This window comes from Anopheles coustani, chromosome 2, assembly GCF_943734705.1.
Source record: "Anopheles coustani chromosome 2, idAnoCousDA_361_x.2, whole genome shotgun sequence".
Classification (NCBI taxonomy): Eukaryota; Metazoa; Arthropoda; class Insecta; order Diptera; family Culicidae; genus Anopheles; species Anopheles coustani.
In genome coordinates, this window is record NC_071289.1 from 61175639 (window position 1) to 61203001 (window position 27363).

At 46.2% G+C, this 27363-nt stretch overlaps 5 protein-coding genes across 6 annotated transcripts in view; 1 reads left to right on the plus strand and 4 right to left on the minus strand.

The window, feature by feature from the left end:
• Positions 1 to 2011: 2011 nt before the first annotated feature.
• LOC131266625 (ras-related protein Rac1) lies at positions 2012 to 13187 on the minus strand. 2 transcript variants are annotated; one of them, XM_058269223.1, is made up of 3 exons: positions 12657 to 13187; positions 7791 to 8504; positions 2012 to 2043 (listed from the first exon to the last, which is right to left on the minus strand). In XM_058269223.1, exons 2-3 carry the CDS (start codon positions 8350 to 8352, stop codon positions 2012 to 2014), a joined length of 594 nt encoding a protein of 197 aa, XP_058125206.1. In that variant the 5' UTR covers positions 8353 to 8504; positions 12657 to 13187. The 2 variants fall into 2 exon arrangements, with proteins under 2 accessions (XP_058125206.1, XP_058125205.1); XM_058269222.1 differs by lacking the exon at positions 2012 to 2043 and having other exon boundaries at positions 7175 to 8504.
• Positions 13188 to 13640: 453 nt separating this feature from the next.
• LOC131266613 (uncharacterized) lies at positions 13641 to 16565 on the plus strand. Its single transcript, XM_058269206.1, has 3 exons — positions 13641 to 14847; positions 15157 to 15381; positions 15441 to 16565. Exons 1-3 carry the CDS (start codon positions 13686 to 13688, stop codon positions 16391 to 16393), a joined length of 2340 nt encoding a protein of 779 aa, XP_058125189.1. The 5' UTR covers positions 13641 to 13685; the 3' UTR covers positions 16394 to 16565.
• A 560-nt stretch (positions 16566 to 17125) lies between these two features.
• On the minus strand, positions 17126 to 19485 carry LOC131264748 (tectonic). Its single transcript, XM_058267016.1, has 4 exons — positions 19048 to 19485; positions 18788 to 18976; positions 18563 to 18722; positions 17126 to 18495 (listed from the first exon to the last, which is right to left on the minus strand). The coding sequence occupies exons 1-4, from the start codon at positions 19483 to 19485 to the stop codon at positions 17126 to 17128; spliced, it is 2157 nt and encodes a 718-aa protein (XP_058122999.1).
• Positions 19486 to 19510: 25 nt separating this feature from the next.
• LOC131266626 (B9 domain-containing protein 2) lies at positions 19511 to 20044 on the minus strand. The gene has a single exon (XM_058269224.1). The coding sequence runs from the start codon at positions 20042 to 20044 to the stop codon at positions 19511 to 19513; it is 534 nt and encodes a 177-aa protein (XP_058125207.1).
• Positions 20045 to 21036: 992 nt separating this feature from the next.
• The window catches only part of LOC131266610 (serine-rich adhesin for platelets), a 77174-nt gene continuing 70847 nt past the window's right edge, over positions 21037 to 27363 (minus strand). Inside the window, exons 9-10 of the mRNA XM_058269201.1 lie at positions 24583 to 26338; positions 21037 to 24513 (exon numbers count right to left, since the gene is read on the minus strand). Coding sequence (XP_058125184.1) covers positions 23771 to 24513; positions 24583 to 26338 — 2499 coding nt within the window. The 3' untranslated portion in view covers positions 21037 to 23770. The remainder of the gene's footprint in view (positions 24514 to 24582; positions 26339 to 27363) is intronic.

Consider the following 27363-nt stretch of genomic DNA (forward strand, 5'->3'; position numbering starts at 1 on the left):
GAGACTGCATCGTACCAGCGCTGTGGACATACTGCTGAACAGACACGCGCGATAGATTCAGGAAGTCAAGCTGGCTAAGGAAAGAAAGAAAGAAGAGATGAGACAGAGAAGAGGCGCGAACGGTGACCGAGCCACGGGTGCACGACCACCAACGCAGAAGTCAATGCGAAGCAATCGCGGGGCGTGGCTGGGTCAAAGCTTACGCTCCGAGCTTTTTTCCAAAGCTTTGCCAATTCCTACAGGGCATGAAGGCAGAACCAAAATGGGGCCAGCTAAAAGGCCACTTTTTCACTATGGTGAGAAAGCTTTCACCAGTGAGATTTTGTGGCACTGGGTCGCTTTCTCCTCTCTCTCTCTCTCTTCTTCTCTCCGAGACTGATGGAGCTTTTCGCGGTCCACCCACACCTCTTCCGGAAGCGCCTTGCAGGATGCTGCGGGACGTCGTCCGTCTTGTTGGATGGGGACGATGGAAAGATTGGAAAATGATGAGTATGGTCCCCCGCTGAATGTGTTCCGCCTTAAAGAGTTACGGAAAGGAAGATGGAGGGTGCGGGTGGGATAGTGGGGGAATTTTGCGTAGAAACACGTCCCTGCTTTAAAAAAAAACTAGCTCAGAACAAAGAGCGTGGGTGAAATTAACATTCCACGGATCATCAGTTTGCTTGAACATCAAACATTTTTTTTTTTGGCAGAAATTAAAAAATACGATGCAATAATTTGCATTCTTAAGTATGCGAACCAAGAGAATGATTCTCCTACTGTTGCTGAAAAGCGGACTGTCCTTGGAAATGAAGGAGCTTTAATTTGCGTTATATAGCTTACAGACGATATTTTGCAACAAAAAGATTCGTACAATGCTATCCAGGCCAAAAAGAAAACACGAGACGGGCGACTTCCCAAAACGAATAGGATAAATGAAAAAGGTAATCCTTTTAGAAAGAATTCTTTGAAAACGGACAGTGGTGTAATGAGCAATGCGCTTGGACGCATTCCCCAAGCCAACCATTTGGTTGAAGCCAGGCCAAGAGGTTTTGTCACCTACTTATCAAACGAATCACAGCCGACGATAGCGTCACGGAGGCAAATCGGTGTCCCAAACTGCTGCTGCGGTTGCTTTTTTTCAACTCGAGCCCCCCAGCAGGAACTGCGACCGCACACTCGCGCACTCTAACGCCTACAAACACACACACACATACACAGACTCAACGGACAAAACGACGCGCTAGCCACATCCTACCGGGCGGCCGAACAAAACGAGACTGGCTCGTTTTCGGTTGCTTGGCTGGGGACCGTTTGTGGGGCCTCGGGCCCCAAGCTTTCTTTCTCTCACTTCTAGCGGATAGCTGAGATATCACCATTGCTGGTGAGTAACGGGGAAAAGCTGCACCGTGAAATGAAAGAAAGCTCCCGCGTAGTAACCTTTGTTCAGTAAAGCAAGAATTGAAAGCTCTTATTAACCAAATCTGGCGCTTTGACGTAAACTACCATGCGTATCCATTGGATACTAATTTGTTTTTTAAAGCTTATCCCTAACATAGCCTCACAAAAGAATGCTTTTGAAAATTAAAAACTGAGATACAAGAAGAAAACAACCCAAATGTTTTCTGGAGTCTCCAGTAGTAATTTATTTGGCATAAACGGTATACAAATGGTTGGCGAAGAAACCGATGGCACTAGAAAGTTTTCCATTTCTTTAATATTTTAAACAAACAACTTGCCTAACTGGATGCCCTAAATAGACTGATGTTTCTGAATATAGCGAAACAAAACCGTCCCAGATGAAGAGAATATTGCGATTGTATTATTGAGCTGAATTGGAATAAATGCTTGTTTCGCGCCATTCCGCACCCTTCCGAAATTGTGTGAACATGTTTATTTTTCCTCTCCTGCTCCTCCTTCTCCTAATCCTCCTCCTCCTCCTCCACCTTCTCCTTTCGATCCGATCAGTAGATCCGTACTTGTGCTGATCCTTGCAATTCGTGTCCGCGTTTCCATTTCGATTGTCCGTTTATTAGTAGGAAAATAAACGCCACAGCGGCTGGCCTGTTTCGCAAAAACCGTGCGTTGGAATTGCGGGTGCAGGAATAGGCGGTACGACGGCAGTAGTGTGCAGGCGTGCCAGTGCGAAAAGAGAAAGAACAATCGATTACTTATGACATCATCGTGCACCCACACTCGGTCAGCGTATACTGGAGAGGCATGATCTTGGGGAGGGGAGGAGTAGGTTGCAGGATTAAATATCTTTGAAAGTTTTTTAAATAAAGAAAATATTGGAAAACTCGAGGACATCCGGGTGGATGGTCGGATACGGGGAGAAAGTTGCGATTGGTTGCATTACCCGTGCATGTCGTTCCTAGTTTCTAATGCCAGTGATAAATGAACGAATGACTGTGCGAATATGCAGACTGATGATGTTGATGACGACGATGAATGTGGATGATCAGGATGATACAGCAGAGAAATATGATTCCAGACGGTGTAGATGAGTATAAACCTCCACAACCTCAATATGTTCCCGATCCTTTCGCTTAACAAACCCACTTCGAAAGCCCAATTAAAATAGGAAGAAATATAATCATTTCGAATGAAAGCTCCTCATTTCACAGTCTTCTGACGTACATACATACATTCACCAATTCTTTCCCTGCACAACGAAAATGAAAAAGTGTGCTTGCGTACCAGTTTGTGTTTTAGTATTTTTCCTCTGTTTTATTAATTACTCAATAATAATAATAATAATTATAATGATAATAATCCATTACTTATTAAAAAGTGTTATATCAATAATTCATTTGTTGTTTACTTTCTCTCCATCTCTCTTCCTTTACTTATTTTTTCACTTTTATTTTTACGGGCAAATTTGTTACTCGTGTCTTCTTTCAACGAAAAATTTATCTTCTCCATGAATTCAATGTTTAGTTGTCCGTTTTGTAAGAGTTTCCGTGTCTATGCTTTCTCTTGGAGGGAGATACAGAGGCACGGGAAAATGGGCTATTATGATTTAACATTTTCGGCATTCCGATCCGTTTTCCCGAATGGTTCCGCGTCTGCGGTGTTTCATATTCTCGATTAAAACATCTAATGGGGGTTTAGTGTGTGTTGGATCCTTGCGATCTGTCCTATTTTTCACGAACCTCATTTTGTATGAGTTCACTGCGTCTTCGTTCCAATTGCCAGATAAATATGGACTATTTCTGGTGCATTCGTGTGTGATCCTCCCAATGGTTTTCTGTATGCGTGTGTGTTTTTTTAGTATTTACGATCGATTTTTGTTTGAGGAGAGGGTTTGTTTCTTTTTTTTTCACATTAAATCTACACTTTCCCATCGGTTAGTTTTTTTAAAACAAAAACGCAGGAAAAGCGCACGCCTATATATCTCAACCTACCTAATATTAATGCATTACACTTTGTTATAAAGTTTTTCTTCTTCTCCACTTGCTCCGTTTTGCGTTCGTCTCCATCGGCGGAAGAAAGGATAGTCTGTTAGCTATAATTTACCATTGCAAGTATCCCCAACGGAAAAACAGACGACGATTTCTTATACAATTCTCTCTTCTCTATCTCTCGCTCTTACTTCGCTTTGCTTTTAGGATTCGGTTTTCATCCCACATCGTTCATCTTGTACATCTATTCGGGAGTTTTGGAGTGTGTATTTTTCTTCTACTTTCCCCTACTTCTACGGTATAGAGACTGGATGATCGTTTTTTACGTGTATTCTTTTTTCCGCGTTCCGTAGTTTGATTCGTTTTTGGACGTTTGGTCCTTTTTACGTACTTTTCTATTCTTTATATGCTTCTCCTTCTTCCGGATCGACGAGAACACACCTGTTTCACAAAAAGCACACTACCAGACAACAAAACATCTATACACTTTTACACAGCGAGACAAAAGAACAACAGAAAATGAAATATGCGCATATTACAAAAACGGTTTAGTATGTTATCGCATTTACTCTACACAAAACGGAGGGAGCAGCTGCTGGAAATGTTTCGTCCAAATTTAGAAAAAAAAGAGAAGTTTGTGTGTTCAGAAAAGGAAAGACAAATAACTTTCCAAAAAAACCCCCTGCATTATGACAAACACCATATTTTTGACTCACTCGTACGTTGATATTGTTTGACTATAAAGGCTGCCATTGGCATATTAGTCACCCAAAGGAAAGACAAGAACTAACAAGGAAACCGTACAAGCAAGGGAATTTTCCTATCAAACAGGAAAAGCAGATTAGGTTTGATTTTTAGAAGCTGCAACCAGCACGTAACGAGATGAAAGAATTGGGCCAGGGTTCCCCTTCATTTTCACTGACCCTCATCTGCTACTCAACTCAGAAGCCTTTCGATTTTTGTTTTGTTTGTCGCTGTATGACTTGAAACTTCTCTCGTACTCCGCCTCCCTTTCCACATTTGCATCTATCTTACAATATCTATTTGATTTTGGGACTTTGTATATGCTTCTTGCAATCCTTCTTTATCAACGTGTTTCGGTTTCTTTTCTTTTTATGTTGCTTTTTTTTGAAGGATATTTTTCATCTTTTTTATATCTTCACCTAAAAATTATCTGCTCAATATTTGCTCCGTGTCGCAAGTTTCCCGTCCAATATTTTGATATAACATGTAAATGATTTTCCGTCTGTGATCTCCCTTACCTCCCCCTGGTCTATCGGGATTTTCGTATCGCGAGAGGAAGATTTTTTTTTGTTTTGTTTGTGTCGATAGTGGTGTGTTGAACACGTTTTCTTAGCTTAGGAAGATAATAGGAAAGAATTTTTAAAAGGTTGTAGTTGGATGAAAAATTGGCGATTCGATTTAGTCTTCTCTTGATGTCTACAGCTTGAAAAAGTAGTACCCTTCAATTAAATTGCCACGAATTGAAAAGAAAATAATAAATGGACAAACATCCAAACATACAGTCGATGTGCGTTCAACAATGTACACACTTTGATCCCTGATGTACCTTGGAAGGCTTTCTGATGCTCGCCCTAATCTATTTTTTTTTATGAACGATTTAGATATTTCTCACCGTTCTTACAAGGAAGCAAACATGTTTGTCCATCGAATGATTTGAGGAGTCTTGGCAATTGTGCGGTTTGAAATTTCCTTTCTTATTTTCAGTTTTTATACAAATTTTCAACGATGCACACCATCATCACCATTCAGTTGTCAATTAACTCAAAACTCGGTTTTAATCGTGCCCGTCCTAGTTTTTTCCTCTTTTACTCTACTTCGAGGTGTGACGCGCAGCCGGAAGATTGTTTGCAGCATTATGTGTTGTGTGGCATCCTTGCAATATTTAAATAATAGAGTGGTTTGAATCTGAAATAGAAAAAATGGAAACCATTAGAATGTGCGTTTGGTATGAAAAGCAGTTGAACTGTAATTTTCAAACGTATTTTGTTTTGATGATATCTGAATTTAAGAAAAATGAACAAAAAATAGAGAATCATGTATTTGTTTGAAAATTTTGTTTTAAAGTTCATAACTCTCTTCCTACTTCCCCTTTTAAATTGCAATTACGAAGAGCGACACATAGTAGACATGAGTCATACGGTAAATTTGTTTCGCCATTCTAAAAATAATCCACACGATACCATGCCTCGATAGGAGAACATTGCCTCCCTCTACCTCTCGAGATAAAAAGGGTAACGTTAGATAAAATATAAAGCCTTATAGAAGCAAGAAAAGTAGAAAAACTGGAATGTGCGTGTGAACGAAAAGATCCGAAAACTACGAAACTAACATTACGTTTCATCACAAACTAAAACTTCGCACAAAAATCACTATTGGCACGTTTTATCACATTTCGCGTCGACCACTTTCTAACCTTGTTAGTCAGAGGCAAAGAGAGCCTCGACGGTAGGAAAACAAAAACCGTACGACGATTAAGAAACATCCATTTCACCGGGTATTTCTGCGTGCATCCGAACGATGCCAACTGAAGCACGGAAACATGCGTTCATTTAGGGGGTGAAGGTGGCCCAACCATAACCACCATCCAGTGGGAGTGAAGCCTTTCCAAATAGCAATTGCCGCCAGCAATACCTCCCCCCCCCCTCCCTTCCCTCCCCTTACTACCAGAGGGTAACCGTGCCGTCGATGGATGCAATGGAAAAATTAAACTAAAACAAATGAGAAAACTAATTTTCCTCGCAAAAATGCATCGACCTAATTCGGTGAAGCGGTAGCCTCGTCTCGGCAAACCGTCGCCGTTTAATGGAGATTAAAACTAACGGCTACTCATGTGTGCTCGTAAAACAACAGATTAACAAGAGGAACTGTAAGTAATAGAAGGAAGTGAAGTAATTGCGAAAGGTGGACAAAAAATTAAGTAGCATTAGATAATGATTTTTTACGATCTGTTTTTGTTGAATAGTTTGTTTTTTATTTAGTGATTTGTGGGTGGAAACATATTTACCTGTAGAATTTAAACAACCGCTCCGTATGTGTTTGTATGCTAAGCACACAAATTGGATACAGCAGGATAAAATTGAAGCACTAAATCAGCTGCTACGGTGTGGTCTTCTTCTGTTTTTAGAAACTAGGACAGCCTGCTGATGAAATCGTCTTCCAGACTTTCCAGAACACTGCCAAGCGAAACGATGTGGAGTGTTGTGGCGGATTCGATGCCGAAGAAAATACGGAGGTAGCCGGGTTCTGCGTGGATGTGATCCACATTTCAGGGTCGGCGCTCGACGTTACGCTTTACAATCATTTTTCGTCACAGCATCATTCATTCATTTCTTATCTTTCGTGTCACATAAAGCCGCACAAAATTGTTTGTTGGTTTTTTCGACTAGGGTAAATATTCCTATATGATTCCTCTTTTCCTCATACACGTGAGTCCTTTCTCGCGAGCTATACTGATGACGGTTAGTGACGTAGCCAACGAACTCATAGAAATCGCCGGCGCCACGCGCATCAAAAGTAGGCGACGATAAAACGGATCGAATGACAGCTAAAGCGACCACGAGACGACGCCGAAGGCGATGGGTGAGCGTATGGATGATGGATGATGAAATGGCGATGAGATGGTGGTGGTGGTGGCTGGACAACTGTTGTCTTGCATCATCTATTGTGCATCCTGCCACTGGTGTGCAGGGGAAGGAGGATGGAAGGAGCGAAATAGGGACGAGCGGGCGGATTTCGGCGTGCAAAGAAGATGTTTGCCGACAAGCATGTGTGGTGGTATTTGACTCTTTTCTTTTTTGTTTTTTCACCTCCAAGGACATATTCAATCGTTTTATGTTGGTTCCAATCAACCGAATCATGTTTGTGTTCACTTTCGTTTACATATTTGTAGGGTTTTTCAGTGTAAATTATTCCTTCACACATGGGGGTTGGTTCGTAAAACATCTTTGACTATTTCGCCAGGCTACTTTGACCAATGTTTACGCTACTTTACGTAAGGCGCTTTTATAAGATGGGGGATGTTCGATTTTGATTTCCTCGTCTTTCCCGGAGAGACTAAAACAAAAAAAAAGCGACTATACCGTCGGTTTTAAAATTCTTCCAGGATACGTCTACCACTGCCGGCGTTCTCCATATTATTGCATCTACTGTACTGGGCAGCCGGAACGGGGGAGGATAAGGTGATACCAATTGGGTAGGTGGCGAGAAGTTGTGGGTAACAGCCCAGCCGCTCGCTTCGACACACTCGCCTGCCAACAACAAGCCTGGCAAGGCAGGAGCAAAAAAGCACTCGGGCGTTTTAAAAAGACGAAAAAAATGAACGAAGAAAACAAAAACATGAAAAAGAAACAAACGGGGCAATGGATTTCCTTTAGAGGATTTTACACTTGGATTTCTTCGGCGGTATCATCGGACAGAGCACCGCCCGGATCGCCTCATCGAACACCGTCTTCAGGCCCTTCTGCGTCAGCGCCGAACACTCGAGGTACTTCACCGCACCGATCTCCTTCGCCATAGCCAGCCCCTGTGGGTACGTGATCGGCGAGAGCTTCTTGTCGCGCAGCTTGTCCACCGTGTTCTTGTCGTCCCGCAGGTCGAGCTTCGTCCCGACCAGGATGATCGGTATGTTCGGGCAGTGGTGGCGCACCTCCGGATACCACTTTGCCCGCACGTTCTCGAACGAGGCCGGATTGACGAGCGAGAAGCAGATGAGAAACACGTCCGTCTGCGGGTAGGACAGGGGCCGCAGCCGATCGTAGTCCTCCTGGCCGGCCGTATCCCAGAGGCCGAGGTTGATCGGTTTGCCGTCGACCATCACGTTGGCGGAGTAGTTGTCGAACACGGTCGGGATGTACTCGCCCGGGAACGCGTTCGTGGTGTAGCTGATAAGCAGGCACGTCTTACCGACGGCACCGTCACCGACGACGACACATTTGATCGCTTGCATTTTGTTTGTTTGTTTTTTGTTGTTTTCTGTTTAGTTGGTGTTGGAGGATGTTGGATTGCTTTCCTCCGCTCTGACTTTTTCTAGAACTGTTGTTGTTGTTTCACAAGCTTCCAAGTCCTTTAAGCTCTCTGGTTAAGTAGCGATTGCAGGACCTAAAATGGCAAAAATCAAACGAGTGGGTTATTAGTTATTGACATTAAAAGTGGGTAAATAAAATAAATAAAGATTTTAACATTATAAATATACGGACACAACCACCACGAAGAATAAGCTAAAAGGAAATGGAAAGGAAAGAAGTTCAGAATTGTTAACGTGAAAATAGCTCTTAAAGATAAAATCTTTTCACCTAAAATTATTGAATTGTAGTTATATATTACCATCATTTTGGTTCAAAGTGCACTTCTATTGACACAAAAGGAGTCAATGTACTCCAGATGAATCATCGTTGTAGGGAATCTAGCAGAACTTTCTTATGCTTAGAGACATCGTGGACAACTGTTCTGAGAACTCTATCGATGGGAAAAATATACAAAACATTACCCTGCAAATCATGCACATTATCGCGAGTAAATGCTATAAGTTCTAGCGTTTGTACAACCGGCAAGCAGAAAGATTAATCCGTCGCGACCAACCCAAAAACAGTTCGTTGCTGGTAGGTAGGTATAAGTTGACGTTTTTGCAGTGTAACATTTCTCGCCATCGTCGTTGGAACGCCTTCCGATATCGGTATCGCGGAATAAAGATAAGGAAGTCTAAACTGCTGATTTCCTAGGAAAAAAAAACATTCACACTAGCGGGGAATAAATATCGAACTCTGGAATTGTTTGCCTTCGTACGTACACCAGGGTATGTACATATTCAGTGCTTCATTGCACAATACCATCAACATTTTGCCTAATGTTTTTCATTATAAGCGGCGGCCAAAAATAGCGCCAAACGAGTAAACACGGAGGGATTGGAAAAGTGGTTGGAAAAAGATTTTCCCGCAACCGAGGTGGGCGAGATACAGCGACAGAACAATCGTGTGGAGAAAAAGATGCAGTACGAATAACCAATTCTAGTTATAAGCTATGAATTTACTTCAGTTTCAGTTAATTACCCTATCGCGTGGCATGTTTTTCGTATTTCATTTGGTCATGGTCCTATGCTCCAATAAACAAATAAAATAAAATATATTGACTATTTGATTTGTCAAATTTGATAACATATAAGGAAGAAAAAGTATACCCAAACCAATATTTAACACAATATTTTCAAATCAAATCAGGAGCCTTGTTTAATTATTTTTTTTATAAACTTAAAAAAATATTACGATAAGGACGTCCTGTTACCCTTATCACAGATATTATGGTTAATTATTTATATAGAGTGATTACATATCGTAGAACATTAATACTAGAATGCATTGCTTTGAAATCTTGCCAGAATCCTTTCTAGCGGTCTTTTTGTCCGTTCTTTTCCAAATGCTATAACTTCACATTTTTTTCGAAGATTTTTCAAATGCGTAAACGGGTACTTTTAAGTGTATTTGTTGACTGTCTTTTGGCGTATTCGGTTTTTGTTATTTGTTATTTTTTATTCTGCTAGCTCGGTGTAAAGTACAAAAGATAGGGTCGTATTTCTTTTCAAATTTTATATTCTCAAGTGATTGTTGAGGAATAATGTAATTTACATATTTTTTTCAATTTAAAAAAAAAATAGCATACACAGTGATGTTTAAAAACTTAGAACACACGCCTATTAATATAATGAAATACAGACCCAAATACTAAACAATTTGTTGTTTACAAAATCGAATGCTACTGTTTATGCATTTTTTTGTGAATACTGACTGAACATTTACGGTTCTATAAGGGTTAAACTTCCAATGAACCATATTTTCCTTGATCATGGGGATCACACGATGCACTTGGCGTTTCGTTACGTGTAACTTATTGTGATGCATATCAAAATGAAATCACAGCGACAACAAAGCAAGCCACGGCGTGATCTTGTACTAATTTTCTCCATCAATCATCCAACGACCATGAAGATCATCTACAACAACAAACAGACGATGCGCCTGTATGCGTCTGTGGAGTGGTCAATTGACGGAAATTAGTGCCCCTGCTCGCTACTTTCTCCGGCGGGAGGTCGCGCGGCAAGTGAACGTAGACATGGCCAGATCCATCTTCCATGTGTGCATCTTTGGCAGAAGCACCCCAACCACCACATCGAGTTGGGATTCGGAAAATGTACGTGTGGCCAGCATCCACCGGCGAAGGCCCTTCGTTGATTCCGATTCGATCATAATGATCGCCTTATGCGGGAAGAGCAATTGCTTAGGCAAATGAAAAACGCCTAACGACGAGTGCACCAGCACCGGCCATGGTGGTGCCGTGATGGATGAATCATTGCTCTCGCGTATTAAAAGGGGTCTCCGCGCATACGCTGGTGGTGGTGGCAGTTATTTTTGTTTCCCTTTTTCCCTTCCAGGAATCATCGGTCAGATGGTGACGCGTATCAAAACAACGCAACCAAGGGATCAACGGTTGTTCGTCCGCCGCAACGCGAGTGGGGAATGGGTAATTTAAACCGTGTTCGACTTAATCGGGAGTTACTTGTCGCATTCCAAGGCCAATCACCGGCCGGGGTTTCATTCGATCAGTTTGTTCGGTGTGTGTGTGTGTGTGTATGTTTGGGGAGGGGGACACCTCCGCTGGATGTCGAGAATCCGAGGGCAATGTCATTTATGAGCAGTTGCATTCATGCGACGCGAAATATGCGTATGCTTGTGTTTTTGAACTCTGCATTTCCTTTGCTTCCTGTCCGATCCTTAGCTTTTTTTTATCCTTCTACAAACCGACGTGTTCGCCAACATGATCATGTAAAACAACGGCAGTACACGCAACCCATTGGTGGCCATTGAATGTTATGGGGTTTTCCTGCTTTCTTTTCCGTCCGTCCGTCTGTTCGTCCGTCCACCCGTCTTCCGCCGTATCTGCCCATCGTCCATCTCAGCGCGACTCCCTTGAACTCCGTATTTCTGTATGCTGACTCAACCAACCTCAACGCGAACGAAAACGCACTGCTTTCGTGCACATTCGTTCTGCACCACGTATGTGTAACACAACCACATGCACGCCACCACCGTCGAGCGACCTGCCTGATCGAGTGCGCGTTGGCGCGATCGTCATGTGTGGGGAGGCCCTTTTCAGCGTTTTCTATATTTTTATTTTTTTCCGTACATTGCCTAGCGCACTATGATTTGGAAAGCGTGTTTGGAACCTTAAAATATACACATGTGAGGCAAACACACACACACATACACATGGGAGGGGGGCATTCGTTGACGCCCGCGTTTTTCCGACCAACATCAACAACAGTATCATCGTCACTCTGAACCATCTGTCAGATCGTTTCGGTATTCCGTCATCTGGACCATCTACGCGAGGAATGGAAGCTGGGGGTGTGGAGTGTTGGTGGCTGGTGGGTGCAGCAGGTGACCATCAACGCCAGCGCAAGTAATATCATCATCACCGTCCTCCGCTAGATCATTCCATTTCACATACGCTACAAGAACTGACAGTTATGATTGTGGAATGGCACGGAGGGGCAAGAAACGCAGGACCTTGAAAGACCGGAACTGAGCAAGGCGAAGAGAAGGAGGACGTGGAGCATAAATAACGATCGAGAACGATCGGTGCACGCGACGGGAGGGTAAGCACCAGCTGCTCCCGCAAAACTCCGATGAAAATCCTATTCTCAATCCGCGGCCTACTGTGTGTTGTTTTTTCACTTCATTCTTCTTCCATTTCGATCATTACCACACACATTACACGGAAACACTCACACATAACCAGGCACACTTTGGCGAGCGAAATCTCTATTGCCGCTCGATGCCACTCCCGTCGTTCTTGTTGCCGTGACACAGCACAACTTCCCCACCGAACCAACCACTCCGGAACCTCGCGAAACCTTGGCCACCGCGCACTCCGCTCCGGCTCCTCCGGATCATACCGCACATACCGGCAACCACACCACCAGCAGTGTCACACCCGACACTTTCGCATATGTGTGCGTGCGTGTGTGCGTATACGTGCTGCGGAGCCTGTATGAATGCGTGTGCATACACGACCGTCGTCGGACAGGCAGCAGCAGCTATTCTGCTACAGCGACGACGGGGATGACGGTGTTACGTTGTTTCGCTTCATTGTCGCGCCTCCTCCGCCAACTCCGGGGCCACTTGTATGTTTCATATTTTTTCACCAAAACGAGAGCAACACAGAGATCGAACCTGGACGGGGGAGGGAACAAAAACTCACTTTGCTTCTTTCCGCACACCGTGATTGCTGCTCTGCTACTGCTGCTATACACTGTCACCGCTTTCGAGCCGTGATTAGGGATGAGTATGAGTGTTGATTTGGCTGCTTCTTATTCCGTTTTTCCTTCGGCGGCTGCTACTGCTGCTGCTACTGCTCCGGCCGCTGGTGCTGTTTTGCGCACACAGCAAGGAAAAAATGCACACGACCGCGGCGTTATCTATGCGCCTCACACCACGCGTCACTATTCGCTGCCCGTACAATTTCCTCTTTTATCGGCTGTTCCGAGTCGTTTTCTTCTGCCCCGAAAAGGCTCACTTCACAACTCGTTAGTTAGCACTTTTTCACTTGCACACGTTCCTCCAGCCTCACCCAGCGTCACACACTTCTGGATTCTTCAGAAGCGTTTCCCTACACACGGCCACTTTACTTGCTGCTGCTGCTGCTGGTGTTGCTGCTGCCGCGGATTCGCCTGCTCTTTTGCGTACTCTGCGCGGGGGGAGGTCTGATCAGTCGAATATATTCGTGGATTAGTACGGGAACGACTGACAATCAGGACCGAGTTGGACGAATTGGTCAGGACCAAGGTTGCTATTTGGGAGGTTACATCAAGAGGAACGTTTTGACAGATAAACATCATGGAAATTGTGATACCAACGCAATGAATCAAAGACGATGGTTTAATTCCATTCTTTTAAAATGATCGAACCATGGCATAAAACAGATTTAGGATGGCCTGATGCTCAATTCATTTGAATTGATTGTTTTTGGGTTTGTGAAAATCAAGATAAAGAGACATAACTAATTCCACATATTGCTTCGTTCTAGTCACCTTGAGAATAACCGCTTGTCAATTGAAAAACCTGTTACCGGTATTTCAAATATAGCATACTTTTTTCATCGGGCACTGTTGTGTTTTGGCTTCCCTGAATTTGTGTATCGTGTAAACAAGAACTAGTGTCCGCGGACGCATTTTTTAGATGTTAATTTAGTTGTTTCTAATCGAGATCTAGTTGAGCGCGTCTACCAAAAATGGCTCACTTACGGCAGTGCTGTGTGCCGTGCTGCAAAAACGAAAAGTTTTCCCTGGTGCACAAGTTTCCCTCGGACAACGAGCGTGCCGAGCGCTGGCGTCAGGCGTTGACCATCGATAACTTCCTTGGGATGCCGATCGAGGTGATCCGGAAGCGGTACTTCGTTTGCTCACGCCACTTTCGCGATTCGGACTATAAAAATAAAGCCTCGCGGAGCCTCAATACGACGGCGGTGCCGTCGATCAATCTGTTCGCGCTGGACGCGCCGGAAGGTTTGAGCAGAAAAATACCGTCTCCTGTGCGGCCTCCGATGGTAGCCTACTTTCGAGCCAGCGGTTCCAGTGTGACGGAGCAAGCGGAGCAGGAGGTGACGCTGATAGAAGCATTAGAAGAACCGGTGCACCATGATCAAGACGATAGGACACTATCCGAGTTTATCAAAACGGAGGAATTTATTCAGCAGCACGATCAGCAAAGTGATAAATCGTCATCAATAACCTATGAGTTGAATAATTTTATCGATGATAGCTTTACCAGCGATCCCACTATCACCATGACAACCATCACGAAAGGCGAATTGCTTGAAGCGACACCTACAGCCACCGATTCAAATCGAGATCTTACCCTTCATTCCTCATGCAGTGTGACAGGAAAAAGGGCGCTGCTTAAACGCCCGCATTCCAGCATTTCCGCAGATGTTATTACGGTACCGATTAAGACTGTAACGCAAGGAAGCACACCTACACCCTCACTTGGCAAGCAGGGCAGATTTTTCCCTCGCCAATCGCCCCTACTGGCGCCGGTTGTCACCCCCAGCGAACCGATCGTATTAAAGCGGATCAAAATGACCCCTTTCGTGAAAGAACGAAAGCAAAACACGACTAGTTGCGCAATGACGCAAACGGGCGATTGGCAGACGAGCACTGATAATGGTCGGACCGAAGCAGGGAACCTCTCGGAGGGGGAGCCAGAGCACGAGAGTACCGAGAATGTTCCCGTTGCGTCGACCCAGTCAACCAAAATCCTTGCCCTGCTGGAGTGTACTCCGGAGAATCTACAACGGTTGCAAAAGAAGCTGAACAATCAGGGAGGCGCACTTTGTTTAGACGAACGATTACTTCATCTCGACGATGATGAAACCGCCCGAGAAGAGGACAAAGGTCAGTACTCATCGTCGTCATTGGAGGTTTGAATAACTTTTCAGGATCTGACCCAGAAAGTAAAGTGTATCGCTCAGGCGATGATAATGTGTCTGCGATTGTGGTAAAAATGGCACGCTTTAGTCTTGCGACTGTGGCCGGCTTATCACGTAGGGCTGGGGGAGAATGTTGAGATAGTCCCCTAGCCTGTTATATTAATCCGGCAGATCTTCTCCTATCACGCTACCGGGACCTATCTGGTACTTTTCCACTTGGCTGTACCTTTCATTAATAATCGCATGCCTTCGCGTTCCGTCGAATCATTTGCAGCGATGGCCCCGAGCAAAGCGGACAGCAAGTCGAAGTTCTTGACGATTCGCAACGCGCAAACGCAGGCGACGACCTCAGTAAGCTACGTGTGGCTGCGCGATCACTGCCGGTGTGCGGAGTGCTACAATGCCACAACCTTCCAGCGATCGTACACGATCCTCGATTTACCACTGGACATTGAGCCGGAGTCGTGCAATATTAACAACGAGCGCATCGATATTACCTGTAAGTAAATAAGTAGAAGTTAATTCTATTCCAAATAAATATGTCAAAATCAAATGCAGGGAAAGATGGGCATCAGTCTACGTACGATTTGAATGATATTTTCGAAAATAAACGCGACTCGTATTGGAAGCGGTTGGCGGAACGACGTTCGCAGCTCGTCCTCTGGGATCGCGCGCTTATCTCGGCCAGCAGCAGCAATGGGTCCACCAAGGCGCCCGGCTACGCACGTGTCACGCTGAACGAGCTGCTCTGCGAGGACGACGTGATGCGGCAGGTCGTCCGCAGCCTCGTGACGTACGGTGTCGCGTTCATCACCAAGGTGCCGCCGAATCAGCAAAGCACCGAGATAGCGGTGAAACGGATTTTCCCCATTCACCGTACGCTGTTCGGGGAAATGTGGACGTTCAGTGACACGATGGACCACAGCGATACGTCGTACACGAACGCGTACCTCGGACCACACACCGACAATACGTACTTCTGCGATGCGGCCGGACTGCTCGTCCTGCACTGCATTCAGTTCAATGGGACCGGTGCGGAATCGATCCTGCTTGATGGTTTCGAGGCGACGGAGCGCCTTCGCAAGGCCGATCCGGACGCATTCGAGCGGCTTTGTACGTACCCGCTGGAGGCGGAGTACATCGAGGAGGACAAGCACCATCGGTACGTGGCACCGGTCATCCGGCGGCATCCATGCTCGAACGTCGACAATCCTGACGAGAGTATCGTCGAGCAGATACGCTTCAATCTGTACGACCGGGCACCGCTGAGGACGCTACCGCCCGAAACGGTGCCACAGTTTTACGCTGACTATCAGCAACTGGCGCGCGAAATCTCCAACGAAGAACTGCACTGGAAGTTCCAGCTTACGCCCGGCACGGTAATGATATTCGACAACTGGCGCCTACTGCACGGCCGGATGGCGTACCGTGGGAAGCGCGTCATGACGGGGTGCTACGTGGCACGCACCGAATTTCAGAGTGTTGCCCGAACGATGGGGCTGATTGAGTGATTCATCATTAGAAACCTAACGAATGCGTGTTGGAGCAGCAGGAGACAAGCATCGAGTCCATTGAGTTCGGATTTTTTTTTTTAAATCTCCCCGAGCAACAAGGGCAATCAAATATTTGTTGATAAATGAATAACACAAAATAATGAGTGAAAATACAGTGGAAACATTCTAAACTAAAGTTTTTGGTTTAATTATAAAAACAAAGCATATTCCTCGAGATATATCTTCTTTATGCTGGATTTCTATTTCGCTTTCCGATTTTAAATCCTCTAATTAAGAAAAAAGCTTAAAAATACTTCTATAAACAATATAACTCAGTGTTTGTAATAAATGTTTTAGATACTTTTTTATATTTGGACACATCCGCAGTATTAGCTTATTCGTAGACACCATGCCGCTCTTTAAAGCGGATTAATGGGAGTTTACTGTATTTGGAACTCTTTGTTTTATTTCTTTTTCCGTTGAAAAGGTCATAGCCATAAGCCTTTTTTGGAAGAAATGTAGATTTCGTGAGGTTCTTAACTTTTGCTGTAGTTATGCCAATTCTTCAGCGAGAGACATATAGAATCCATCTCGGCCGCCGTGTGCTATTTATGCTTTTCTGCTTATTTAATACAGATTAACTCACACCAGATGAATATTAAATAATTTATTTTCGAAACACATTTACAGTTTCACACATTTTTATCAAATCTTATCTAACGATGGTGCTAATGCTGGCTCGGCAAATACTTACGGATGAAAAATGCACACGTAAAGACATACTAATAATCCAAGGAGCAATGGATTTGCCGGGATCGTAAGTCCGACGCCCGCGGACGCGGTAAGATCGAAGAACTGAACCTGCACAAAGATCGGCACACGCACCTCTTCGTCCCGCCGGAAGCGCAAGTTAACTCGGGGGCCAAACACCACCTCTCCGGTGTGCAGTATGGCCTGATGGCGCACGTCATGTACGCGCTGGAGCGCATAGTAGAACCGATAGTCGACGTTAATCAACATGTTGCTGCAGGTGAAGTAATCATGTCCGCCATCGTGCGGAGTCGACGTATCCGTATCGGAACCCGGTTTAGCCTCAGCAATCACGTTCACCGTGCGTAGCTGAACCCAGTCGGTGGTTTTGTTGATCGGATTGCCGTATTTCGAGAGGTACAGATTTAGGTTGTCGTAGCCGTCGTTAGTTTTGCGCACACCGTGGAGCAGATGTTCGTAAAGTTTTTCCTGAAGCTGACGGCAAAGTTGGGTGTAGTTCTGGGTGGACTCCGTGCTAACGTTTCCCCCATCTACCAGCACGAAGTTGCACCGGTGCCAGGAGTTCACACCAAAGTTGATCGTTTGGTAGGACTCGTCCGATAGCGTACATCGGTTAACCTTGCTGATCGGAAGTCGCAGGCGAAAGGATTCATCAGGAAGCCGCGTTTCATTGGTGAAGTAGGCTAGCATCAGTTTAAGAGGGCGCTCGGAAGGTGCGTTCGGTTCCAAACCACCTGCCCCGAGTGTTCCATTCGGTCCTTTTTCTAGGTGCGACACGATAAGAGGTTTCCCGATCAGATACCCCAGGTTTCCGCTGACCGAGCGTGAAGAATTACTGAGCTTACGATACGCTACGGGGAACTTTACGGCCACCCGTTGCCACACGGATGTATCCATCCAGGAATCTGGCGTGTCGGGATGACAGAACAACTTCATTCTCACCTCCAGCAAGTGCGTGTAGTTGTTATAAAAATGTATCTCTAACCTATCACAAGTACCCATGCCACCGACATCTTCCTCAAGGAAGTCCGCTGTGGTGTCCGATGTGGCGTTGGACGTTGTGTTGACATTCTGTGCAGAGCAGTTCCATCCGGAACCACCTTCACCCACCGGATGGCACACGGATAAGGTAACATTAATACAGTCCTGCTCCTCCACGCAGTAGTGTTCCATGACGGTAGATTTCTTGGGTGTTCGGAAGAACCGTACCGATCGATAGTGCTCTACGAAGGCACGATTGAACGCCACCAGTTCTTCCACCGTGCGCCGGCAAATGTTGCTGCTTTCACGGAGGAAGCGCACTGGCTGACTTATCTGACATACACTATCGGTCAGAGAGTAAGGGAGGTCTGGAACGAAAGAAAGCGAAATGATACCGCAGTCTTCTGGTGATTATTAGCTCCAAAGTCAACCTACCAAACAATTGAACAGTCTCGCTGGTTTCATTGAAGAAGTACACGATATCCCCCACTCGATAATGGTCGATCCGGATGTCGTTCGGATCGGTTGCGTCGACCGGGAATACATCCTTCCACTTGAACCTGGTAGCAGCTGGGAGTCTTTTCGGATCATAATACTGTAGGAAAACGAGATTCAATACTTCAGAGCGTGTCGTCATCCTCGAAATTTCCAAAAACATACGCTCTCATCTCCCTCCTCGTGGATCGGCTCGACGAGACAGAACAGTCCGCCCTGGACACGGCAGGACTGTAGCCCTGCGTCGTGATGATACTCGTCCCGGTGCAGTTGCTCCTCGTCGCAATGGAAGGCTTTCAGGATGGCCTCGTTGCAGTCAATGTCGCAGCAGCAGTTAACGTCGCAGGCATTAATCTGAGAAACATTAAATCAGGTGGGTCTTCATTTGAAGAACATTTTCTAATGGAACTCTCACCGAGCCATACCTTCAGATCACACTGACAGAAGTATCCCCTCGGGACGAGCTTGGCCGCACGGCCTTCCTTGAGTAGTGGGAACGTTGGATCGAAATCGATCGACATGGTGGTATCAACGGTAGTGGCCGTTGAAGTTGTAACTGGCGGTACAGTGACTGACGTGCTCTCCGTTATTGGCCCAGCAGTCGTTGATGTTATGTTACCTGGAGCTGCAATAGTAGGCTTAGCCGTAGTAGAAGCTGAAGTTCCCAAGGTAGTAGATCCTTCTGTAGTTGGTGAAGTCTCCGTGGATGTAGTGCTGACATTGTTCGAGTCGGTTGTACTTTTAACGTTTATCTTGGATAGGTCGATCTTCACGAATCGCTGCACGTTTCGATCGTCCCTAGCAGCGATGGGGACAGCTATCAGTAACGTCGACAGCAAGATCACACAGCAATGGGTTACCATAGGAACCGAGGCGTGCCTTTGCCTTCTAATAGAGCTCGACGCCATACTCACAGAAGTGCTTAAACACTAGCATAAGCTCAAATTCGACCGTGCCAGCCGACTTTGTGAGCAGTTTGTACCGCTCGATGCCGGAGAACGCAATGTCACTTTTGGCCAGTGCGAACCCACCAGTATGGAACCGCTCCCTGAAGGCGTCTGCCGCACGTGCCGAGGACACCTTCCACGTGGCGATCTGTACCCGATGATGACCGGGCCGAGCTGGGACAAAACCGAATCCGTACCCCACGGGCCAGTACTGTCGGAGTGCGTTCACAGCGTAAAGTTCTACGTGCAGCTTTGGCCAACCCTGCAGACCGCGGGTGACGAGGTGCAGATCGATCGGTGTACAGAATTCGGACCGTTGCTCGATCCGGGCTGTACTGCTGCACGATTGCCCTTCGACGTGACCCTCGACGACCTTCCAGTTCGAGCCGAACTGGACGCTCCAGCGACAGAACAGGTTCGGTTCCTCGAAGCCGATGACCGAACTTAGCTCGCCGATGATGTGCAGCTCCGCCATCAGGCGCCCTTCGGTGCCATGCAAAATCTGGCCTCGTTTTAGAACCTACCAACTGCACCACCGGGGTAGACTTACCAAGGATGAATAAATCCAATAAAATGCGGACTAGAAACGACCGTTCAAAGTGTATTCTGGAGCAAACTGGTGCGTCAACTGAACTCCAAACAAGGACTACTTGGTGGTTACCGAGCAATACCAAACATTGCGTCACCCATGGCAACCGGATCATGCTGTCAAGGGGTGCACGTTTTGGCGGTGAACCTTGAAAACAAATATTCAAACAATTAGCTTTTCGTTGTGCGCTTTATTCCAAAAGCAACCAACTGTATAATTTGTTTGGTTGGAGGCAATTTTAATTGTCATTTACTGTAAATGTTACAAAGTTGAAAGGAACTATCAGTTTTTATTCCAGTACATTATTACTTTAAATAGGTGGAGGATATTCGCTTCAAGAATAGTTCCTTCGAGCTAGTTCATATTTTGTTTATACCGAAATTGGCAGCGAATAAGATTATTTCTCACCTGAGGTCAGAATTGCAGGTCGTATACAATTATGGTACGAACCATGACCAATGTCTTAATCATTCGGAAGAAAATGAAATAAGTGGCTGGTGCAAAGTATGCAGCTGGGGGCTTGACCGACCGACCTACAGACCAGTCAACCGATAACGTTGTCAGTTGATAGGAAAAAGTGCATTGCCCTATCCTGGGTTGATAGCAGTACTGTTGGGAAAGGCATAGAATCATGCGGATCACTTTCTTCCGTTTAATGAATGTAAAACCATAAATCAAAAAACACTATCATCGAAAACTTCAACTACATAATACCACATATTCTTTTTTTATTCTATTTCTATTTTATAGTTTTCATCAGCCTTTAAAATACTTGCCCCAAACAGTAGCAAGGAATTTTTCTCACAGAAACCAAAATTATGAAAAATAATAACACGTTTTATGGTAAATGTGTTTTTTCAGTTTTTTACTATCCTGTGTTTATTTCGAATGATTATACTTGTTGTTGTAATGGTTGTTTGCTTGTCTTTCTTGCGATATTGAGAAAATTTAAGCTTGAGTTTGAAGAACGATTGAAAAAAATATATGCTCTTTTTTCTTCTGGCTTTCTGCTGGTAATTTATATTGTTTGCTTACCCAGTCTTATACGCTCGTGCTATCGCTTCGTAACTTTTACGAGCGACTTCTTTTTTGTTTATCCCATATTGTTTATCCAAATCTCCGGGGAGCAAATGTTTCCTCTAACAGTAAAACAATTCATTGCTACGCGTTGTTGATTGCATATTTTAGATTACGTGTTACTTGCTTTTAACCACAGCTCGATCCGTTAGTTTTGTTCACCAATGTTTGTTTCCTCCCTCCGTTTTCCCCCGTTTTATCGCAACGCCTATATCTCAAGATTTGGCGTCGGGCTTGTGACTTTCTTTGCCATTTTGTGTTACTTATTTCTTACCTAACGTTTCCTCCTATGTACACTACTACACCACTTTATCGACTACAGCCTATGCTTATCATTGTGCTAAAAAAAGGACGAGGAGGGGGAGGGGGGGTATGGGGTTACATGGGTACTGATTATTCTGCCTAAATGCAGTGAGTATTACCAGTTGCTAAGTATATTACGCTACGAGAAAATAGTGTCACTCGAGAGAATGCAAATGGTGGTGCAGAAGATACCATTTCACACGATGTTCGATCAATGGCACACACGTACTCACTTTTGCTCGCACAGTCAAAGAATAACCTGCAAACACATTGTTTGTTGGAGTACCACCACGTTTTGTACCGATTTTACGCCAGGATTTGGTTTGCTCTATTGCTTATAGCTCCCGCTGCGGAGAGCGGATTGTTGAAATTTTTAAAAGTGCGTTTTGTTTGGTTTCAGCGGTACTGACCTTTATCAATTCATCCGTTTCATTTTTTCAAATGGGAAAGCACCCCGTTTTTCTCTACAGAGAAGGGTGCAATTGAATGCTTCCTGTACATCGACGATTGACTATCTCCGCACGCTTTCTCGAAATCACTAATGCTTTTGTTACATTTAAACTTGCTAGGAGTACGAGGGACGCCCTCGATGCAATCCTAATTTTCCTTCCCGTGCCTATCAACTCCTTCACGTGCAAGCACTAAATTATAGCTACAATATCAACGAAAGTAAAGCTTCATTTGATTAGTTGACTTATCAACTCCTGCTGCTATTTTCGGCGGGAATAAATTCCTATGCCCCGGGTGGAAATCTCGACTCGACAGTTTTCTCGATTCTCCCCCGGTTTTCTACTCCTTTCGTTTTGGTACATTCATACTATCGCACGTAATACCTGTGCTGATACACCCACGAGTCGACGACGACGTATGACTAGCAGTTTGGTGTGTGTTTTCAATTAGTATCCGAATCGAGATGAGATTCTCATTCAATTACTACCACCGAACCGTGACTTGGCGGCCGCCATTACAGTCAGCACAGCTCTTTGGCACAGTTCTTTGCGTATACACACACGTGCGTAATGTTATACAGGGTAAAGTTACCCCAAGGAAAGCCTCCGGGATTGAACAAACTCCTTTTTTGCAATGTCGCAAACCTTGCGTTCCTCTTGTGCGCTTACATAGATTCGATCGCGTACTATTTCAGCCCCGCTCCGCGATTGGGAATGTTAAATATCAATATGAAAATATTGCACCCGTGATCGTACGAATCGGTGCTAGAGCCATAGCCATAGTTCGTATGAATGCGCCCTGCGTGGGGGGAAAGGGGGAAATGATTGGCGATCAACCGTAAACGAACAAACCCGTCCCACCGGCTGGTAATTTATTTACCGGAAGTCTATCTAGTCGAGCGCAACCGTCTGAAATCACCGCCTTCGTCTTTAAGGAACTTAAAGTAAAGCTTCCATTTGATGAAAGAATAATACCTTACTCTCTCATGAATGAACGAATACACACAAACCTACACTCAGATCACTCGCTTCAGTGTCCCCTTCTAGTTCTACAGGCCACCAGAGCCGTTACTAATGGTAGGTCACATATTGGTCACATAGAGTCCCTAATTTTCAACACGCGGTAAATTTGTGAATTCAAAAACCAGCTTAAACGTACACTCCTCTAATGTTCGGTGACTATTGCAATATCGTTTAATTGCTGCATACGTCCGTACCCATCCCGTGCAACGATATTGCTGCTGTTATCGCCTATACTTCTCGTCATCACATGGCCAGATCCTAACTAACTACTTATTTACAATCTAAATTTGTTTCCACCGTTCGGCGATGCACTCTGATAGCGTTTCCTTCAAGTCGATTCTAAATATTGCCTTCTGTTTTCTCCATCTTGTATGCCGCTTTTCTGGTATTTATCTTGCTTTATCTCATTGTCCTATCGTTTCTGTATCCTTTGGTGGTATGAGTTGTTCGCAAGCCGTGCCCATCTCTATCGGTTGTCCTGATAGATCATCATAGTTTTATTAAATTTTGGGCAGGACGAAAACGTTGACATGTTTCGAAGCTTACGAGAAAAGTTTAAAAAAGATCTCCAAACAAGGCGTGGTGATGCAAATTCACGGGGTTCGACAGTATTTTTTGATAAAGTATCCTTTTGGTAAAATCCGGTACGAAATTCGTAGTCGTACGATCACCTTCATTGAATTCCTCCACGCTTTCGTGGCTCTCTCTCTTTCTCAATCTCTCTCTCCTGGCAACGGGATGACCTATGTACGCTGGCCGTTCAACCCCCGCCACTCTTACTGACAAACTCGTGCAGTATGTCGCACGCCATCTCAATGTTGTTCCGCGAGATGCCGAGCGCCGTGATGACGTTCTCCTTCGAGTAGCCTTCCTGCATCAGCCGCGCGATGTACTCCAGGTTGATGTTTTCGTACGGCACGTTCGAGTTGTTGTTGTTGTTCAGCGCCGAGTTTGCCATAGAGCCTCCGGCAAGCACCTGCATCCGCAGTTCGCCGGCATTGCCGGCATTGGCCGGACCGCTGGAGCTGGATAGATGGTTGTTGTTACTGCTACTGTTGCTATTGCTACTACCGGACACATTGGCCACCATCGTAAGGGCCGCTTGCTGCTGCTGCTGCTGCTGCCGGTTTCCACCACTCGCACTCGATTGTCCGCCTTCCTTCATCGGACAGAGGCCGCCGGACCCGCCGGTAGAAGCGCTGCCCGTGGACGGAAGGTTCACGTTCTGGTATAGCAGTGGATGGCCCACCGTCGTTGAGCCCTTGGATTGCGCCGCCAGCTGCGACGAGGTGATCGACTTCGAGGGCGGATGTGGAAGAATCTTTGTCCCCACGGCGGCACTGTTCGCCGGTAGCGATTGGTGCCGCTGGTGGTTGTTGGAGGCCGGCGACGACTGTCCGAACTGGGTGCGCGGTTGTGGCTGTGGTTGCCGTTGGGGCGTCGGTTGGGGTTGCGCCGGTGCCGGCTTAAACACGACCGTCGTCGTGGTCGCCGCCGTCGAGGCTGTTGACGTGGCGTTCGCGCTGACGGTCGACTCGGACGATCCGTTTGTGACTCCACCACCATTGTTACTGTTTGTGCTATTACTGCTGCTGTTGGCGCTACTGCCGCCACTGACCGTTTGCACGGTGACGAGCCCGTTCAGGTTGCTGCCGCTGCCGCTCACCGAGCCCCCGCCGAGCGTCGGCTTGAACTGGTACACGTTGTTCGGCGTGAGTGCGCCCGCCGTCGTGAGGATCAGGCTTTGGTCGGACTTTTCGTCCACCTTCAGGATGATCGGATGCCGTGCTTCCGGGGGCCGCGTGTCAATAATGCCGACGATCGTTTCCGCCGGCCCAACGATCACCTTGTCTAGCGCCGAGCCATCTCCAGCGCCGGCGAACGGATCAACCGTGTTGTTGCTGGTGTTCGCGTTGGCGCACGGGCAGGATGCACCGTGGTGTTGCTCCGGTTGGGCGATGTTTTGATGCTTCGGCACGGGTGGGGGGTGCGGCGAGGGAAGGTAGGTCGATTCCGCCGAACCACCGCCCTCCTTTGCCGCCGCCAACCGGGCGGCCAGCGAGGAGAGATTTTCCGAGCTGCGCGATAGATTGAGCCCGCTGGTGATCTGGTTCGAGAGGTTACACAGGCTCGAGGCGGCATTGATTTGCGTCCGGGAGGTCACATTCGCTTGCAAGTGTTGGTGTTGCTGCTGTTGCTGCTGCTGCTGCTGCTGCTGGAGCGGTGACGATTGGCCTCCACGCCCCGACGAGGACGACTTCTGTAGCCGCTGGTTCTCGCAAGGCGCCCCCGATTGTGGTAGGTTACTGCTGAGAATACCGGGGGACGATTTACGTGGTGGAAGCGGTGGTGGCGTCGTTGCACTCTGCCGATACCCGTGCTGGTAGATTGACTCCATCGAGCCGCTGGCGGCCACCGTCACATCGCTCGAGAGCGCCTTGTTGAGCGCCTTCAGAATTAGGTAGCTGCTCGGGGAGTTACTGGCGCCGGCACTTCCGGAACCGACCGGTGCACTCAACCGGTTCGCTTGCTGGTGCGTCGGCTGATGGTGCCCGGTCCCACCGGAACACGACGGCGAGGACGAGGACGAGGCTCCACCCTGCGGTAGAAGGGAAGAGGATGAAGATTTGTTGCACTTGACGAGATTGTGTCCGCCGGCTGCGGTGTTGGAACTGCTTCCGCCGCCGCTGCTGCTGGTCGCGCCGTTGAGTGAGATGTTGGTATGCGTCGCAAGGTTCCCGTTGACCGTTTGGGAGACGGTGGCCGCGGCTTGGGATGGTGCGGATGCGGCCACCGCAGCCGCAATGGCCGCCGGGGTGCTTAGCAGTGGCTGCAGGGACGAGGATCCGGCGCAGGTGGACGATGGCGTGTGACCGACACCCGCTGCGGAGGAGGTGTTGCAGGACGATGATGACGTTGTGGATGAGGAAGCGGTGGCGGAGGAGGAGTAGGTGGTGGATGATGAACAAGCAGACGACGACGATGACGATGATGATGATGATGTTGATGATATGGCGGATGAGTTTGCCGATGCTGCACTTCCGGGTGCGGTGCAGGAAGATGCTTGCGCCTGTTGGTGGTGCTGGTGCTGCTGCTGACTCGATGACCCGCCGAGCGACATCAGCAGCACCGAGGGACTTCCGGCGTAGATATCGTTGCTGGAGAGAACCGGTGCCGATGGTGCCTGGCCGGAAGGTTGTTGCTGCTGAAGCTGGCGTCGGGGCAAGCGGGGCGAGGAGTGCGGGCTTTGGCGGTCATTGTTGTTGCGTGCCAGTGTCATACTATTGCTCAGCGCGTGCAGGGATGACGTGGCGATGTTGAAGTCGTCCTGAAGCGATCCATCAAAGATCGAGGGGGAGGGTTTGAGTGTGAAGTTTGATTTTTTGGGTTGCATCACCGGGAGGCCACGGTCGTTTTTTGTTGCGGAAAGGTGGGTGTCGCATACATACAAACACACACACACACACAGACACACGTGCACAGAAAAAGTAGAACCGGAGAATAAAATCATTTAGTATGTAATCGTCGACCGGAAAATGTTAAAAATAGGGAACACAGGTGGGAGGGATCTGGCAGGACGAACACACAATCTTGAACCTGCCCGAGTGCATAATTGAGGTTATGTGTGGGCTGCAATCGGCTCGGAGGAGAGTAGGGTAGCTGGTTTCCTCGGGAAAATTTGAGTTCGGCCAAAAAAAGGATGAAAAGTGCTGTAGAAAGAAAATATGTTTAGCTGAAAAAACAACACAAACAGACATGCACTCACACACATTCCTGGATATTTTGAGAAAACGAAAAACATGCGTATAAATGCAAACAAACAAACAAAACTAACCGTTTTGGGGATATTGTTTCAATGTGCATCACCGGGTGAGAAAACAAGCTATCCCTGTTCGTTTTGCAGCATTGATGTTGTTTTAAATGTACCGTAGTTGTGCCGTAGTGTTGTACCGTAGTTGTACCGTTTTAAATGTACCGTAGTGTTTTCGACCCATTTTGCTTAAAACAAATGTGTTTTGCTACGATACTTCATTTAGAACAGTTTTTGCAACTACACACAGGTTATTTGACCAACATATTTTGATCAACGAGTAAAATCATTGAGTTTATCTTTATTGTTTGCAGAATGGATGCGTTCATTCTCATATTTGCACATAATAATTAAACAAGTCTCATATTTAGTTATGTTACATACTTTCAAAATCTACTTCAGTTCCGAAGTGAATGTGGTTCCACTTTATTAAAATATTTATTATGTCTTTGAAAAATTTGCAAATTCTTATATGCCTATGTGAAAAAAAATATATACACCCATACTTCTCCAAGCAATAATTGTGGATGGAAACGGTGGTG